General features: G+C 34.3%; 1 protein-coding gene across 2 annotated transcripts; it reads left to right on the forward strand.

Annotated features, from left to right (window-relative positions):
- The first annotated feature begins 177 nt into the window (after positions 1-177).
- Positions 178-14101, forward strand: mcoln2 (mucolipin TRP cation channel 2). 2 transcript variants are annotated; one of them, XM_082139845.1, is made up of 14 exons: positions 178-484; positions 1294-1456; positions 2874-3047; positions 3365-3518; positions 3600-3678; positions 3762-3858; positions 5371-5470; positions 5567-5679; positions 5838-5987; positions 7312-7413; positions 7583-7705; positions 8747-8953; positions 10651-10790; positions 12926-14101. In XM_082139845.1, the coding sequence occupies exons 1-14, from the start codon at positions 435-437 to the stop codon at positions 12960-12962; spliced, it is 1689 nt and encodes a 562-aa protein (XP_081995971.1). In that variant the 5' UTR covers positions 178-434; the 3' UTR covers positions 12963-14101. The 2 variants fall into 2 exon arrangements, with proteins under 2 accessions (XP_081995971.1, XP_081995972.1); XM_082139846.1 differs by lacking the exons at positions 178-484; positions 1294-1456; positions 2874-3047 and adding an exon at positions 3127-3246.
- Positions 14102-16144: the final 2043 nt, after the last annotated feature.

The raw sequence follows: 16144 nt of genomic DNA on the forward strand, positions 1-16144 counted from the left end.
TCTCGACGACTAGTGGTTAATAAGTGATTTTTCTCAAAAGTGTTGTTAATTCTTTGTGAAACTGCAGTTTCACCTCGTGATCTCAGAAATAAGTTCCAGCTTTGGAAGCATTGGTTAAAAACTAAAATGACATATTTTTACCTTGTTCACTTAACTTATTAAAAACAGCGTATGGTCTGTTTGTGTTTTAAGTTGAGTCTCCGTAGTTCTTCAATCGAACCTTTGTGACGTTTTCAAGTCAGTGAGCATTCTGAGCAACTGAAAGAACGTTCTATTTGGTAGAATGAGGTCACGCCCATCGGGAAACCTCCTCGCTCCTCATTGGTCGATGGGCGCTGTTCTGTGTGTAGCAGCTGTGACGTCAAACGCGAGGTTATTTAGTAATTTAGTGATCAAGGAACGCTTGTGCGTTTTGTCATGAGATAACAGGTGGCATGGAAATGTCTGATAGTTACTGCCAAGGCGTCAGGATTGACATGTCAAGGTAAGTTTGACAAAAGCTTTTTATTGAAATCCTTAGCTAGAATTATTTGGCATGAGAAATAAACAACTATAAATTCAAAAGTCGCATTGTTTTAATTTAGGTCTAATAAAATACATGACACTGCAGAATTTGAATGTTCTAACTGTGTTTTTGCAAAGAAAATATTACAAAAATAACTTTCTTGTGTTTTACTCTTAAAGTTAGTACGCCATGTCAGTGACTACACTGTCAGTGCCATTGAGCGGACGTTTGGACTTAAACCCTTGCGTTGGGAGTGTAAATGTAGTGCAAAGTTTTAGCAGTTATTTACAAAGGTTCAGTTAAAATTTAAGAAATGTATATTGAGCAACTAATATCCCTCCTCTTCCGTTTTGGTTCATTGACCCCTTCCATCTTCCTCATCCTAAACCGAACTCTGTCACATGGGTAATGTGTCACAAAGTTGATTTATCATCTGCTTGTGCTCTAATAAATTTTTTGTAACATCACAAATCACACTTATCAAACTGTATGTCCATGGAGATATGCAATGTTATCTGAATGAGAAGTGTATATAGGCTAATTTAAATCTGAATATTATTATTATTATATAATATATTTGTTAAATATTGTATAAAAGTGCAAACTTTTGGACACATCAAATATTTTATGTTTTACTATTTTACAATTTAGAATAACATTGAAGTAATTAAAGCTACTAAATAACACAGATTAAAGCTGCTTTTCCTTATTCATTTATTTATTACATTTAAAAAATATTTTCTGCAGATTTATCTTCAATCAGATATATATTGTATATTTTAATGTAGCGTCTCCACATCCATGTCCAATGATCCCATGACAGAAGAAGAGACACTGAGAGATGACCTGAGGTTTTACTTCATGAGCCCTTGTGAGAAGTACAGAACACGGCGACAGCTACCATGGAAACTAGCAGTGCAAATTTTGAAAATATTCATGATTACACTCCAGGTATTTATAGGGTTATTGCCTGCTTCCTTAAAGGGATAGTTCACTTTGAAATTAATTTTTGGTATGTTTTAGCTTACCTCAAGGGCATCCAAGATGTAGGTGTCTTTTTTTCCGCAGTAGTTTCAATTTTGATATTTTTAGGTCAAACCGTTCTTGTCTGTCATTCATATAATGCAGGTCTATGGTCACCGCCTCAAAGAGTCCAAATTAAAACAATTCCCCGTCGTCCAAATGAAACAATTCCCCATCGTAAGTACACATTGATGGCCTAAGACACGAAACGAGCGGTTTGTGTGAGAAAACGAACAGTATTTATATCGTTTTTACCACTTATACACAGCCGCGTCCAAGTGATCTGATCTGACGTGTACGCAGACTGGTGCATAGATATATACACTAGATGTCGCCTTAAAGACATTCGTTCCAATGAACTGCCGTAGACAAGGCGACATCTAGTGTATATATCTATGCACCAGTCTGCGTACACGTCAGATCAGATCACTTCGACATGGCTGTGTATAAGTGGTAAAAACGATATAAATACTGTTCGTTTTCTCACACAAACCGCTCGTTTCGTGTCTTAGGCCATCAATGTGTACTTACGATGGGGAATTGTTTAATTTGGACGACGGGGAATTGTTTTAATTTGGACTCTGTGCATGCTCTTTGAGACAGTGACCATAGACCTGCACTATATGACTGACAGACAAGAACGGTTTGACCTAAAAATATCAAAATTGAAACTACTGCGGAAAAAAAGACACCTACATCTTGGATGCCCTTGAGGTAAGCTAAAACATACCAAAAATTAATTTCAAAGTGAACTATCCCTTTAAAGCCGAAATGTGTAAATGTGAGTTCTTTAAAAAAAATAAAAAAATAACCTATTGTATCCCAGTTTGATATGCTGAGACCAACCCAATTCAAATCAAAATACATTTCTGTTTGTTTGCAAATCCCAATCAGGGGTGCGTTTCCCAAAAGCAACTATGGTCGCAAGTTCCGTCGTTACTAGCAGAGATCAATGGAACTTGCAACCATTGGTGGCTTACCATGCTTTTGGGAAAAAGGCACCCCTAGCACAGCAACAATGGCTTAACCAATTGTGTCAATTGGGGGCGGGGCTATCTGTTTGTTCGACCAATGGAATGCAGGGGGAGTGGTTTAGGAACCTGTTTGAACACAGTCACTATGTTTGCAATTCCATTTGCTGAAGCTAGGGGTGTAGAAATTACACACTTCAGCTTTCAATGTAAACATTCTCTGAACTTTTGAAAGATTTGTCATTATGTGATTAAACATTGGTAGTTTTGTCTTTGTAAATGACCATTTAATGTAATTTCCTTAAAGTTCCTTACAAATCTGTAATGTTCCACCAGCCAGAATGAAAACATCTCCTCCTCTGTTTATTTCAAAGCTCATACTGTTCGGACTGAATAACCAGCTTGTGGTGTCCTACAAGGAGGAGAACCTGATGGCCTTTAAGAATCTGTTTCTTAAGGGCTACAGTGGTGTGGATGAGGATGACTACAGTATTGCTGTCTACACCAAACAGAATGTATATGATAGTTTATACTATGTCATAGATCAGGTATGTATTTGCTTTTCATCCATCTTGCTTCTTTCTTTCTTCATGTTTATTTTCCCTTCCATCACATAGCATTAATTATGTTAAATTATTAAATACTAAAATAATATTTTACTGGTCATGTGATTTCAAAATGTCTGCCCACATGAGGTTACCCTCTCCATGTAAAATAAAATGGCTTTTATTAGTCTTCTCATTTCATGTAAGTGCACTCAATTTTAAACATATTTATCAAAAGTGCTATTCATTTCTGTATGTGCGGCAATTTAAAGTTATTAACTGTCGAGTTAAAATTACTCAAAATAACATGTCTTCAACAGTATTCCCAGTTACGAAACCTGTCTGTAGGACCCGTTAGTTATGCCGAGGAGAATGAAAAGTTTCTGCACATGATCATCTGCAAGAAGAGCTACATGAGAGGCAGCGTGGAACCGTCCGAGGAATCATATGATATTGACGCCCAGCTTGAAACAGGTTACATGTTTCAAAATGTAAAAGTATTGTAGCCTATAAATCATATTTTGTGCCTAAACTGCGCATTCTTGTCTTTTCCAGTTTGCTTGGCTCTTGATCCAGAGTCTGCTACAACATGGAGAATGAACAACGCTTCCTTTTTTGAGCTGGAATTTTATAGGTTGGTAAACCTGAATTATATAACCAAAACATTTATCACTAATTTATCACGTAATAGTTTCATTGGCTTTGTTTGAAATACAGGCTTGTTGAGATTGAGATCACTTTTGCGCTCAAAGGAATCAATTTGCAAACTGTTCGTTCGCATGAGCAGCCCGACTGTTACACATTTTTTGTGAAGGTAAGGTCAAATTTGGGATCTTAAAAAGGACCTATTATGCTTTTTTACATGGTCAGCTTTCTTTAGTGTAATGTTGTAATGTAATGTTGCTGTTTGAGCATGAAAAGGGTTTGCAAAGTTACAAAGTGAATCCAGAGAGAGTTATTCTCTACTGTTTCTGAACTCCCTGAAACGCCTCCATTGTAGTGTCACAATATTCCTCATTTAAATAATTCCCGCCCAAAACATACACAAAAAAGGCCTGATTGAGTTAGGTCCTGTCCCAAATGGCACACTCCGGACTTGTGGACTTCCTCAGAGTCCACACTTTGGTGACGTCATGTAGTGCAGACCTATAGGGCCCTTGGCGCGAGTCCACGAGGGCGCATTGAGAGGTATTTTTGGGACTCGATCGGCATGCCGGAAATAACGGTCTGGTTGTTGTTGGACAGGAGAAATCACATTTTTGCGCTCCGACGTCTTATCTCCATGTCAACTACACAGCCTAATGTTACAGTTCTATATTTTGATATTGTGCATATCACCTGGGCATTACACAATAGATATATCATGCTTATTTAAATGATGTTTACAGTTGTACATAATAATACATAATGTTCCATTTGAACTAAGATTACAGTTTTAAAACATAATTTAAACATAATTTTTTCAATTTACAGGTTTCAATATTCATACTATGTTTACATATGACTCAGTAAAGCCGTGCCATTCGGTTCTATTTATTTAATGAATCATAATGCGATCGTATTATTAAACACGCTATTATTATGTTTGAGACATCAACCACTGCTCGATGACAATAATGTTTGTATAAACTGTAGGTAACAACTGGTAAAATGTACATTTAGGTCATAAAAACCGTCATATTTTCTTCTCAGCCATGTCAACAATTATCCGTGAGTGAAATCTCCTCCCATCGGTTGTCTGATTGGCCTTTCGCAAGGATTCCTGGGTAGTTAAAGTGCGCGGAGCCTGCTTCTATGCGGGCTTCGTGGAAGACCGCTTCAAGGGTACAAAGGGGGCGCTGCTGAGCACACCTCAGAGCGGTAAAATGCTGAATGGGACGGCCTACGGACTCGTAGACTCAGCGAGCACGCGCAATTCAAGTCCACAAGACCGAAAGTCCTCATGAAGTGCGCCATTTGGGACAGGGCCTTAGTGTGTGGAACCTTACGGTTATGGTAAAGGGGTGTGACGTTTCTGAAGCGCATTCGAAGCAGCTGACCAATCACAACACACCATTCCAGGTGACCAATCAGAGCACACTGTGCTATTTCAGAAGGAGGGGCTTTATAATGACAGGAACTAAACCGTGCTATTGCCAGACTGGGAAGAGAGTTGCTGCAACAATGTCAAATATGTGGGAAAAAGTTATTTTGCAACATTCAAGGATGAAAACCTATTCTTGTAGATCCCAGAAACAAAATCAAGACTTTGTAAAAAGGCATAATAGGTCATCTTTAAAAAATATCATCCATTTTATCTGAATAAATTCATTTTGATTCTTTGCAGATTGTCTTTGATAACAGTTGCCATAGCGGGAAGGTGAAATTGACTCTTGATTTTGATGATGCTAGTAGCGTGTGCAAAAACTGGAAGATTTCGGGAACTGGTATGTGAAAAATCAACCACAGTGAATGCTTATGGTCAATGAATAGTTTTTAGAAGTTTTTAATGTTATGACATGGGCATGTTGTGTTTTTTTCAGCTCAGAAGAGCACACACTACCTCCTGATCTTTGATGGCTTTGTTATTGTGATCTGTCTGATCTCTGCAGTGCTCTGCACACGTTCTATTATACTTGCTGTGAAGTTACTTCAGGTAAACCTGCCTGTGAATCTGTATATTACTGAATACCGTCTGATACATCAACATTATAGTTATTTTTAAAGTTCTGACTCAAAGTGAACTCATGCTGTTCTGATATATATTTGTGCCGTGTCAGTGTTTCCTTCATGTGTCACTTCCTCACTCTGCAGCGGTTTTCTAGATTCTGCCTTGAGAATTATAATCATAAAGTGTGTGAAGATGACCAGAGGGAGTTCTTAAACGGCTGGTACATCTTGGTGATCATCAGTGATGTTATGGCCATCATTGGATCGATACTAAAAATGGAAATACAGGCTAAGGTGCTGTAAAGATTATTTTTTTTATTTTTTTTTTGATGCATTTGATAACCACATAATCTGCAATGTTGCAGAGAATATTGTAGTTCCCTAAATTTAAAAAGTGCTGACTGTAATTGACGTTATTAATTGCGTCTATCACCCATCAAATCTATCAATTTACCCCCCAACCTCCAGAATCAAATTAAAATACTTTTTTTTTGTTCTTCCTGAAGTTCTCTTTAAAATGAGGATTGTCAGTACAATACAATACTTTTATTTTAAATCAACATATTATTTTAAAGGCCTGTATTAGACACTTTATACAGTAAAATATTTTATTTATTTATTTAAAATATTTTTTTGTAAAAATTAATATGGAGGGGAAATTGTTTTTGGGTGAAATATTAGTATTTTTAAAAAACATTTATTTATATTTTTGGTCATGTATATTTTCATTTATTTATTTTAAATGATATATTTAATAAGATTATTTTAGTAAGGTAATTTAAATTTAGAGGGGAAATGTGCTTCATTTTCATGAAAATAATTTGATTTGAGTTTGTTAGCTGGTATAAAAAGTCCCTTTGTAAACACTTTTATATTAGTTTTATTTTAAACTTTTTTTTGCAAGGTACATTTTCAGGGGAAATGTGCTTAATTTTCATTAACAATCATTTGATGTTAGGAGTGAAATGTCAGTATATTTATTATTTTATTTATTTATTTATTTAGGTAAAAATTTAAGTTTGGAAAGGAAACGTGCTTATTTTTAATGAAAATAAATGGATTTTTGGCCTGAAATATTCGAATTTATTTTATTTATTTGTTTGTTGTTTTATTTATTTTAAATTAATTATTTAAAATGGTTCTTTGCCGAGTACATTTGGAGGAGAAATTTGCTTTTTGCTTTTTTATTTTTCATTTTTTACAATAATCATTTTATTTGGGGTGTGAAATATTATTATTATTATTATTATTATTATTATTTAAATTGTATTTGTTTATTGATGTATTGATTTATTTTGTAAGGTAATTAATTGGGTTAGGGTGGAATTTGCTTCATTTTCATAATCAAAGTAATTTGATTTGCATTTCTTTGTTAGTTGGAAACTTGAAAAAAAAATTATACAAAAATTCATGTTCCTCTAAAAACAGCACAAATGTTGCAGATTTGAGTTCTTGAGAGACACACTTATTAGTCTTTGGACTTTGGGTCTGTGCTGTAGGGTGATTTAAGTCATGGCAGTTAAACAATTGTTATGTAATATTTACTTTGTACTTGCATGGAAGTGCAAGTTTGGCCCACGTTTACGCTAATAAAGTCCCCGTTCATTTGTTCTTCCAGAGTCTGACCAACTATGATGTGTGCAGTATCTTCCTGGGAACATCCACTCTAATGGTCTGGGTGGGCGTCATAAGATATCTGGGATACTTCGAAAAATACAATGTAAGTCAAACTGCACAAAATCACATTAAGAACACCAATGTAAATAGCAAGGTTGCCAAGGTTAAGTACAGTACATGTGTTTTATTGCCCACATGTTATGTAACAGTGCTGATTGCTTAAGACCAATAATTTAATAAGGCCCTTTTTATTTATTTTTATGATAACACAGGTGCTTATCCTCACTATGCGAGCAGCCTTACCAAAGGTCTTGCGCTTCTGCTGCTGTGCAGGAATGATCTACCTTGGCTACACCTTCTGTGGATGGATTGTTCTAGGGCCCTACCATGAGAAGGTACCAACAGAAAGTCAATAAAATAAATAAATATACCCATTCTGTATTAGTATACTATATAGTTTGAATTGTATATCGGGGACATATGGATGTACTGTGCCTTTATTTGAGATTTGCTGTCTTTCTTATGAACAGTAGATGGCAGTATATGTTGGCTTATATATTTAAAGAGCCATCTATTTAATAAATGTATTAAATATCAAATATGATATATTTAATAAGTAATTATTTGAAATAATAGTAGTTATAAACAGATATTATTTGTTATATATAACTTAGTTTAATATAATTAATACTTTTTTAAAGATATTTTAATGTTTCCTTGGTATGAGACTTGTAGTCTTTCTTATGAACAGTAGATGGCAGTACATCCTAACATGTTTCCTTGATTTGGATTTTTTTATGGCAGTTAAAATATTTTAAATAGTATAATAAATTAAATAATATAATCCTAGTTCTAAATATTTAAATATTACTACATACACACATTGTGTGTGTATATATGTGTGTGTGTGTATGTATGTATGTATGTATGTATGTATGTATATATATATATATATATATATATATATATATATATATATATATATATTTAATTATTTAATTTTTAATTTTTATATATATATATATATATATACACACACACACACACACATATATATCGAAACTATATATATATATATATATATATAAATTAAATAATTAAATAATTAAATAAATATATATATATATATATATATATATTTATATATTTATTTAATTATTTAATTATTAATTTTTATATATATATATATATATATATAGTTTCGATGTGTGTATATATATATATATATATATACACACACATCGAAACTATATATATATATATATATATATATAGTTTCGATGTGTGTGTATGTATATATATATATATATTAGTTTCTCATATATATATATATATATATAAAAAAAATATATAAAAAATTTTTTTTATGAAATATATTTTATTGATGAATGAATGTCATTTCCCTTGCATCTCCCATCTCTTCATATGTGGGTCAGTTTGAAGGTCTGAGTCGTGTGGCAGAGTGTCTCTTCTCCCTAGTCAATGGGGACGACATGTTCCCTACATTTGCAGAGTTTGGGCAAAAAAACACAATGGTGTGGCTGTTCAGCCGAGCCTATCTCTACTCGTTCATCTCCCTCTTCATCTACATGGTGCTCAGTCTCTTCATCGCCCTCATCACAGATGCTTACGACACCATCAAGGTACCATCAACTTGATAAAAGGTTTTGATAGATAGATAATGTGACTAGCTTCTAGGATTTTGCATGGCTTAGTGTTTAGCTCACATGCTCCAACACATTGTGAGTTTGAATCAAGCTGGCAACATTTCCTAATCTCATTCCCCCTATTCATCCTATTATATCCTAGTCCCTTTACACTGTCCATATATTATGCTCTCGATTAACCGAAAAAACGAAGTGTTGGACACCTCATGCACTCAACCGTCGCAGCTTTAATTAAGAAGCGGAGGGGGAGGGGCATCAGACTCTGATTTTGAATGACAAAATCACCTTATAAAATGTATAGACTACATAGAGGTTGAGTGTGCGTAATTTGGGACACAATTTAATTTTTTTTTTTTTTTTAGGGGTTGAAGGAAGAGGCCTTGTTAGTAATAAAATAGCATATCAAATGAAAAAATATCTATTCTCTTAATAGGTTAGTTCACGCAAAAATGAAAACTGTTGTCGTTCACTCGCATCTTTCCCACCTCATTTTATTTTCTTTCTAATGCAAAAAAAGTAATTACTTTTATAATATTTATTTATGTTTAAATTATTTTATTTAAATAACGAAAAAACGAAAACTCATAATTTGCTCCTATCTCTCCAACCCCATTTATTTTTTTCTCATACAAAAATAAATAAATAGACAACACATCCTAGCTTCTCCATATAACATTTGTTTTGTTTGGGGTTTTTATGTTTTTTTTTGTGTGTGTTTTATAATGATTTGCTTTTTGTTTGGTTTTGCTTTGCTTTTTTTTTTTTTGGTTTTGTTTTGCTTTGCTTTGCTTTGCTTTTTTGTTTTGTTTTACTTTTTTGTTTGGTTTTGCTTTGCTTTTTGTTTTTGCTTTGCTTTTTGTTTTGTGTTGCTTTGCTTTATTTTTTTGTTTGTTTTTGCTTTGCTTTGCTTTTTTGTTTTGTTTTACTTTTTTGTTTGGTTTTGCTTTGCTTTTTGTTTTGCGTTGCTTTTTTTTTTTGGTATTTGTTTAGCTTTTATACCCCCACAATTTGTAGTTTAGTGTTTCATCAAAGAAACAAATAAAACTGACAACATCAGAGTGAGTAAATGGTGACATTTAAGTTTCTAGATGCACTTTCCTTTAATTGAATATATACTGTGTTATCATTTGTGACCCTGGACCACAAAACCAGTCTTATGGGTATTTTTTTTTAAATTGAGATTTATACATCATCTGAAAGCTGAATACATAATAGTTCCATTGATGTATGGTTTGTTAGGATAGGACAATATTTGGCCGAGATACAACTATTTGAAAATCTGGAATCTGAGGGTGCAGAAAAATCAAAATATTGAGAAAATCGCCTTTAAAGTTGTCCATTTCTATTGGCGATTGTGCTGCATCCATTCACAAAAATAAATGTTTTATATATTTAAGGTGGGAAATTTACTAAATATCTTCATGGAACATGATCTTTACTTAATATCCTAATGATTTTTGGCATAAAATAAAAATCTATAATTCTGACCCATACAATGTTTTGTTGGCTATTGCCACAAATATACCCGTGCTACATAAGACTGGTTTTGTGATCCAGGGTCACATTTGTGTAAAATGTTTCTCCGTATTGCATTACACATAGTAAAATTGAACAAACAAAGCTATGCTCTACTTGTTTGTAGCACTTCATATCAACTTCTCCATTTTGCCTAGGGTTACCAAACGACAGGCTTCCCCATGACAGAGCTCCAGCAGTTTCTGATGGGCCAGAAGGAGGGCTTCCCCCTCCAGGGGCAGGAGTGCGGCGAGGTCGAGAACGTCCACCCTTCTGTAATGCTGTGTTGCTGCAAAAGGTACAGTATATAATCCCAGACATCAGTTGCAGGGCAGCAGTGTTTCCTCCAGAGCTGAGGTCAGCCCACTATGGCATGAGAAATGGAATTAGTGGTGGGAGAGAAAGACGGACACACCCAGCAAAGTGCTGATTACAGAGAAATGTTCTCTGTGGGGGAAAAAAAAAAAATCGAGAAGGCTTCCCCTTGCCTTGCAGGAACGATAAACAAACGAGAGTTTAGAAACTCTCCATGATGGCCATTAATTTTCTGCGCTTCTTTTCCTCTGGAGAATTTTGCTAGAGCCTTTTGTCTTGTTCGTATCTTGCTGTTTTGGGTTGCAGTGCAAGAACTCGAAACTGACTCCACAAGGAGCGTTCATTGTTTGCTTGAGTGTCAGATGCGAAGGGATGCCTGGCTATAATTTTAATGCTGCGTCTAAATATCAGGTTAAAAGCCACTTATGCTGCACTGACTGGATTTGAGCATGTACATTACCGTACATTGGGATTGAATTGGGTTTTACTATGATCTCTTTAGATTACATAAACTGGTTTTCTTGCTCTACAAGTGGACCAGAATTATATTTCCATATCTTTTCATCTCGGAAATAGAAAAACTTGTTATTCTCAGTTGGCTGGGGGATTCAGGCTATAATGGCATCGTTTATCAATATCCCTTTTATTATAAATGTCATGTTTAAATAGGCCACATCTGTTTTATTTTGTATGCTCACCAAGGCTATATGATAAAAAATTGAATAAAAACTGTAATATTTGTACAAATATTATTACAATTTAAAAAGAATTTTCAGCATCATTACTCCAGTCTTCAGTGTCACATGATCCTTTAGAAATCCTTTTAATATGCTGATTTGCTGTTCATGAAACATTTATTATTAATGTTGAAACAGTTGTGCTGCTTAATATTTTTGTGGAAACCATGATACATATTTTTCAGAATTCTTTAATCAAAAGAACAGCATTTATTTTAAATGAAAATCTTTTGTACCGTCACTTTTGATCCAATTGATAATTTCTTGCTTAATAAAAGTATTAACAAGCCAACCTTTTGAAGTCCTACAGGTACTTTACCTAAAGAATTTACCTAATATGACATGAAACTAACCTGCAAATCTCTCTTCAAGTTTTTTGGGAAATCTTTACTTTCACTTCCTTTGGAAACTGCAACCGGACACATTTATATAAAGGTAAAAGACCAATCTTCACTGAAAAAACATTAGAACTAAAAACCGTACTTTAAATTGGTTCAAAGATGACAGAAACCATTTTAAAGACTGTTTCAGAACATCTACCTGCCAATATATGGAAGAGTTTCCTCCGAGGAGGCAAGGGAGGCAGTGCCTCCTCAAAAAACTGGATGAGTAAAAAATAAAACGCAAATATTACAAAATGTGACATTAAAAAGTGCACAAATCACCCGTTTTTCGAAACTGTCCAACAGCGACACCAGCAGGTAAAGTTACAGCGGGACGCCCCATCTTTCTTGCCTCCCCTGAGCCCATTGATTTTTGTGGTGTAATTGAGTTGAATGGGGTAAAGTCACGTGAGAGGAGGCAATGCCTCCATCGCACTATAACTGGATATGATTGGCTATGATTGGTTCACACGATAAATCCCACCTCTTGTTTTCGTGCGCATCCTCGAATCGGTCTGAATAAACAAGATTAATGGGAAGACTAATTAAAAAGTAAGTAAACCGCTCAGCCACTTAAATATCAACCGCTTTGTCACATTAAAATCAAACTTGATATGGCCTAAAAACTTGGTGACTGAAAACATGATGACTTTTTAGTAAGCAATCAGCTTAGAAATTAAAGGAGAAATTAAAGATACATCTTCGTGTCTGTGGCCCAGTGTTTACCGAGCATGACTGATGATCCGAAAACATTTTACTATTAAAAAGAACAGCTGAACATTAGTTCACAAATAAAACATTGTTTGAAAAATAGTAACTGCCTTTAGTTATTATTTTGGAAAAAAATTCAAAATGCTCAACACTTGATGAGATTGATACTTGGTTTTAATAGATAGAACATTAATTACATAGTTAATACAACTGTAATTTTTATGTAATGTAAAGTTATACTTAACCAGGAAAATGTGACAATATACTTAATTTGTGTCCTTTTGCAGGATTCCCGAAGAGGACTCCATCATTCTCATCAGCTGATCGCAGCGAATTATTCAACATTGAATCTACTGAAAACTGCAATGGATTTGCAGCTTAATCAGGGAAAGATTGTGTGAACATGTTTACCGCTCCATGTACATGGTTCATGTACTACACAGGAAGCAAGAGCTTAGTTCACATGCCGATTTCATTAGAAACCGGTAAGACCTGCATTAGCAAACGGGTAAATGCTGTATAATATCTGCCAAAGTGCACTACAATGCAATTAAGAGCGAAAAAAGAGGGTCAAATGGCAAGCATGGAAGATGCTTAATGTGCAATCTGTAAAATTATCCCTGTTAAATGTTGTAAACCAGAGGAAATATCTTTTATGATATTATTTATGCGTCATCTGGATTGTCTACCCATGTTTTACATTAGAGAATCACCTCAAATTACACATTTGTGTTTGTTTTTATATCAACCCGTTCTGGCATGAGTCCTCAAAGGCATTTAAAGCATTTGCAGCTAAATAGTTTGACGATAAAGTTTTTTAATATTTTGCTTCAAATATGTGAAGTGCGCAAGGAGGGATTGTGATGTGGACGGTTTGTGCAACACTGGAGTGTTAAGAATGCAGTGTTAACTTATAGCAGAGGTAACTTTTTTTTGTCTTTGTAGAAATTTATTTTACTTTATGATGCAAATTACATCTCATTATGCCTATCATCCCACAATTAACAGGGAAGGCAGACAAGTTTCTACGTGACTTGCTTAGTAAGCAGTTGCTCACTGGGGAAAGGACCTGGGGTGAGGGAATGAAAGATAATAAAATAATATTTTGTATTTGCATACTTAAAGAGGCCCTTTATGTGTGTGCAGTTTTCTTGTTTGGATTTCATTGTTGGCTTAGTAAATTGGATGTTACATCATACTAGAATGCAACTTAGAAACATGATGAAACATGTTTTTTTGCACAAGGTGCTTTTTGACCTCAAAAACCAATTCACAGAAGTGCTTGGTTTCTAGGACGACATCTTCACTTCTTCTTTCTATAAGAAATGAAACTCCATTCCAGACCAGACATGACATCTGTAATTTACCTGGTCTGTCTGGCCGGATATTGATTTAATTTTTTTACTGTCTTTTATTTATATAGTTAATTTTAACTGGATGACTAGTTGGCTATAAATAATATTTATATATATTTTTTGATAAATAGTCATACACACAATACATTAGAAAAGGCATCTTTTCTTGATTAAATATGAAATGTTCAACAATTAAGTCCAAGATATTGATTAACAGGTTAAATGGTAACCCTTTATTTTACATTGTCTTTGTTTTACAGGTAAATTATGCAAACTTACATGAAACTAACCCTAACGTAATCAGATTACTTTTTTCAAGTAACTTGTAAAGTAACGCATTACTTTTAAATTTACAATAAAATATCCGGGTTACATTTTCAAACCCAAGTTGCTTTGTTTCCCATGTATTGTATTGTAGTTTTAAACTAAATGTGAGCAGGGATTTACTTCTCACTTGTACAAAAACAGATTTAGTATTCCAGAAAATGAATAAAAACAGTGAAAATGAAACTTGATATTTTATGATATTACGCAGACATACAATATTAAATATGTTAAATAACGCAAATATACTTACCCCCGGTTTCACAGACAAGGCCTAAAGGGATATTTCACCGCTGGAAATTATTTTAGAAGTTGGTTCTCTGTAGACTGAGAAAAGTCAGAAAATGAATTTTTGGCTCATGTGGATGAAAGACAACAACTCCCAGAATGCACTTGCTTCGCTGCCCTACGAGGCCACTCCCAAGCCACGCCTACTGGTTACAGAGGGCAGTATAGGAAGAAATGATACAACTAGGCTACTAGTTGACTCGAAACTGAAAAGTCGCCGTTTTATCGTGAGATCCCCCATGGGCGGGTTGATAACATGCGGAACTAGCTCCTACTAACGACTGTAGTCTCTCGCCTCTGGCCAAAAAAGCCTCCGATGACGCTAAATGACGATTTTTGCGTCATCTGAGGTTTTTTTCCTGACACACAATACAGAAATCTCTCATCTCAGGGGGACATGAGGGAGGGAAACACGGTCATTTGAAAATACTACCGGGTTTCTACTGATACAAAGCTTAATGCTAACCGGTGAAGTATCCCTTTAAGCCTAGTCCCAGACAAAAATGCAAGTGTGAGCTGTTTTAACTGAAAGCAACTTGCACTGTCACATCTTAAAATATATCAGAGCCATTGTTTTGTCTCAAGGTGCACACCAGTTTTTTTTTTTCTAAGGCACGTTTATAAAAGCTACTTAAATGTCCTAATTGAACTAAGATCTAATCCTGGCTTAATCTAAGCCCTCTCTGTGAAACCGGGCCTTTGTGTATTTAATCTCACTTTATTATCTAATGTCTTTGCCGCTGACCTTTTGATTACACCATACTAAAAATGACTTGTAAACATATAAACATCACGTGTTTCTTTAGTTTTTCTTGCTGAAGTAAGTGTGTTAAACTTTGTTCTTCTGCAATCCAGAACGGCAGCACAGCTGAAAGGTTTGTTTGAGCTGCGCCCTCTACTGTACAGGTATGAATTTATATGTCCTTCAGCCTGAGGCTTATTTGTTTTGAAAGGACCTTTACATTTGCCAAAAAATAGAACTTTTGTATCTATTATTAAAACAAAACTTTTTTTATTTTTTTTTATTAAAAAGTAATTGAAACATTACTTTTTAAAAGTTTCCCCAACATTGATATTATTACATTATTATATCTATATAATTTCTTAAATGTATAATTAATTACACTGTAACAAGGGAAGTCCCCACACACACACGTTTTGTTTACCTCAAAAACCAATTAAATCAAAAGTGCTTGGTTTCTAGGATGATGGCTTCACTTCATCTTTCGATCAGAAATTAATCTCCGACAGGAAATCTGTCATTTACTTAGTCTACCTGCCCAGATGCGGATTTATTTTATTGTACTTTTTATTTAATTATTTATATAATTATTTATTGTGCAGAACATGATCGATTTTACGTTTACGTTTGCAATTGCAATGAAGCATTAAGCTGCTGAAAACTTGATGAACATTCGCACCAAAATAAAATAAAAATGACTAGTTGACTATAAATAATAAATAGATGAGCTAAGATTTTGATCAGTGTTCATATACATTAGAAAAGGCATCTTTTCTTGTTATCTTCACTGTCATTGT

Source organism: Leuciscus leuciscus, assembly GCF_965113295.1.
Source record: "Leuciscus leuciscus genome assembly, chromosome: 15".
Classification (NCBI taxonomy): Eukaryota; Metazoa; Chordata; class Actinopteri; order Cypriniformes; family Leuciscidae; genus Leuciscus; species Leuciscus leuciscus.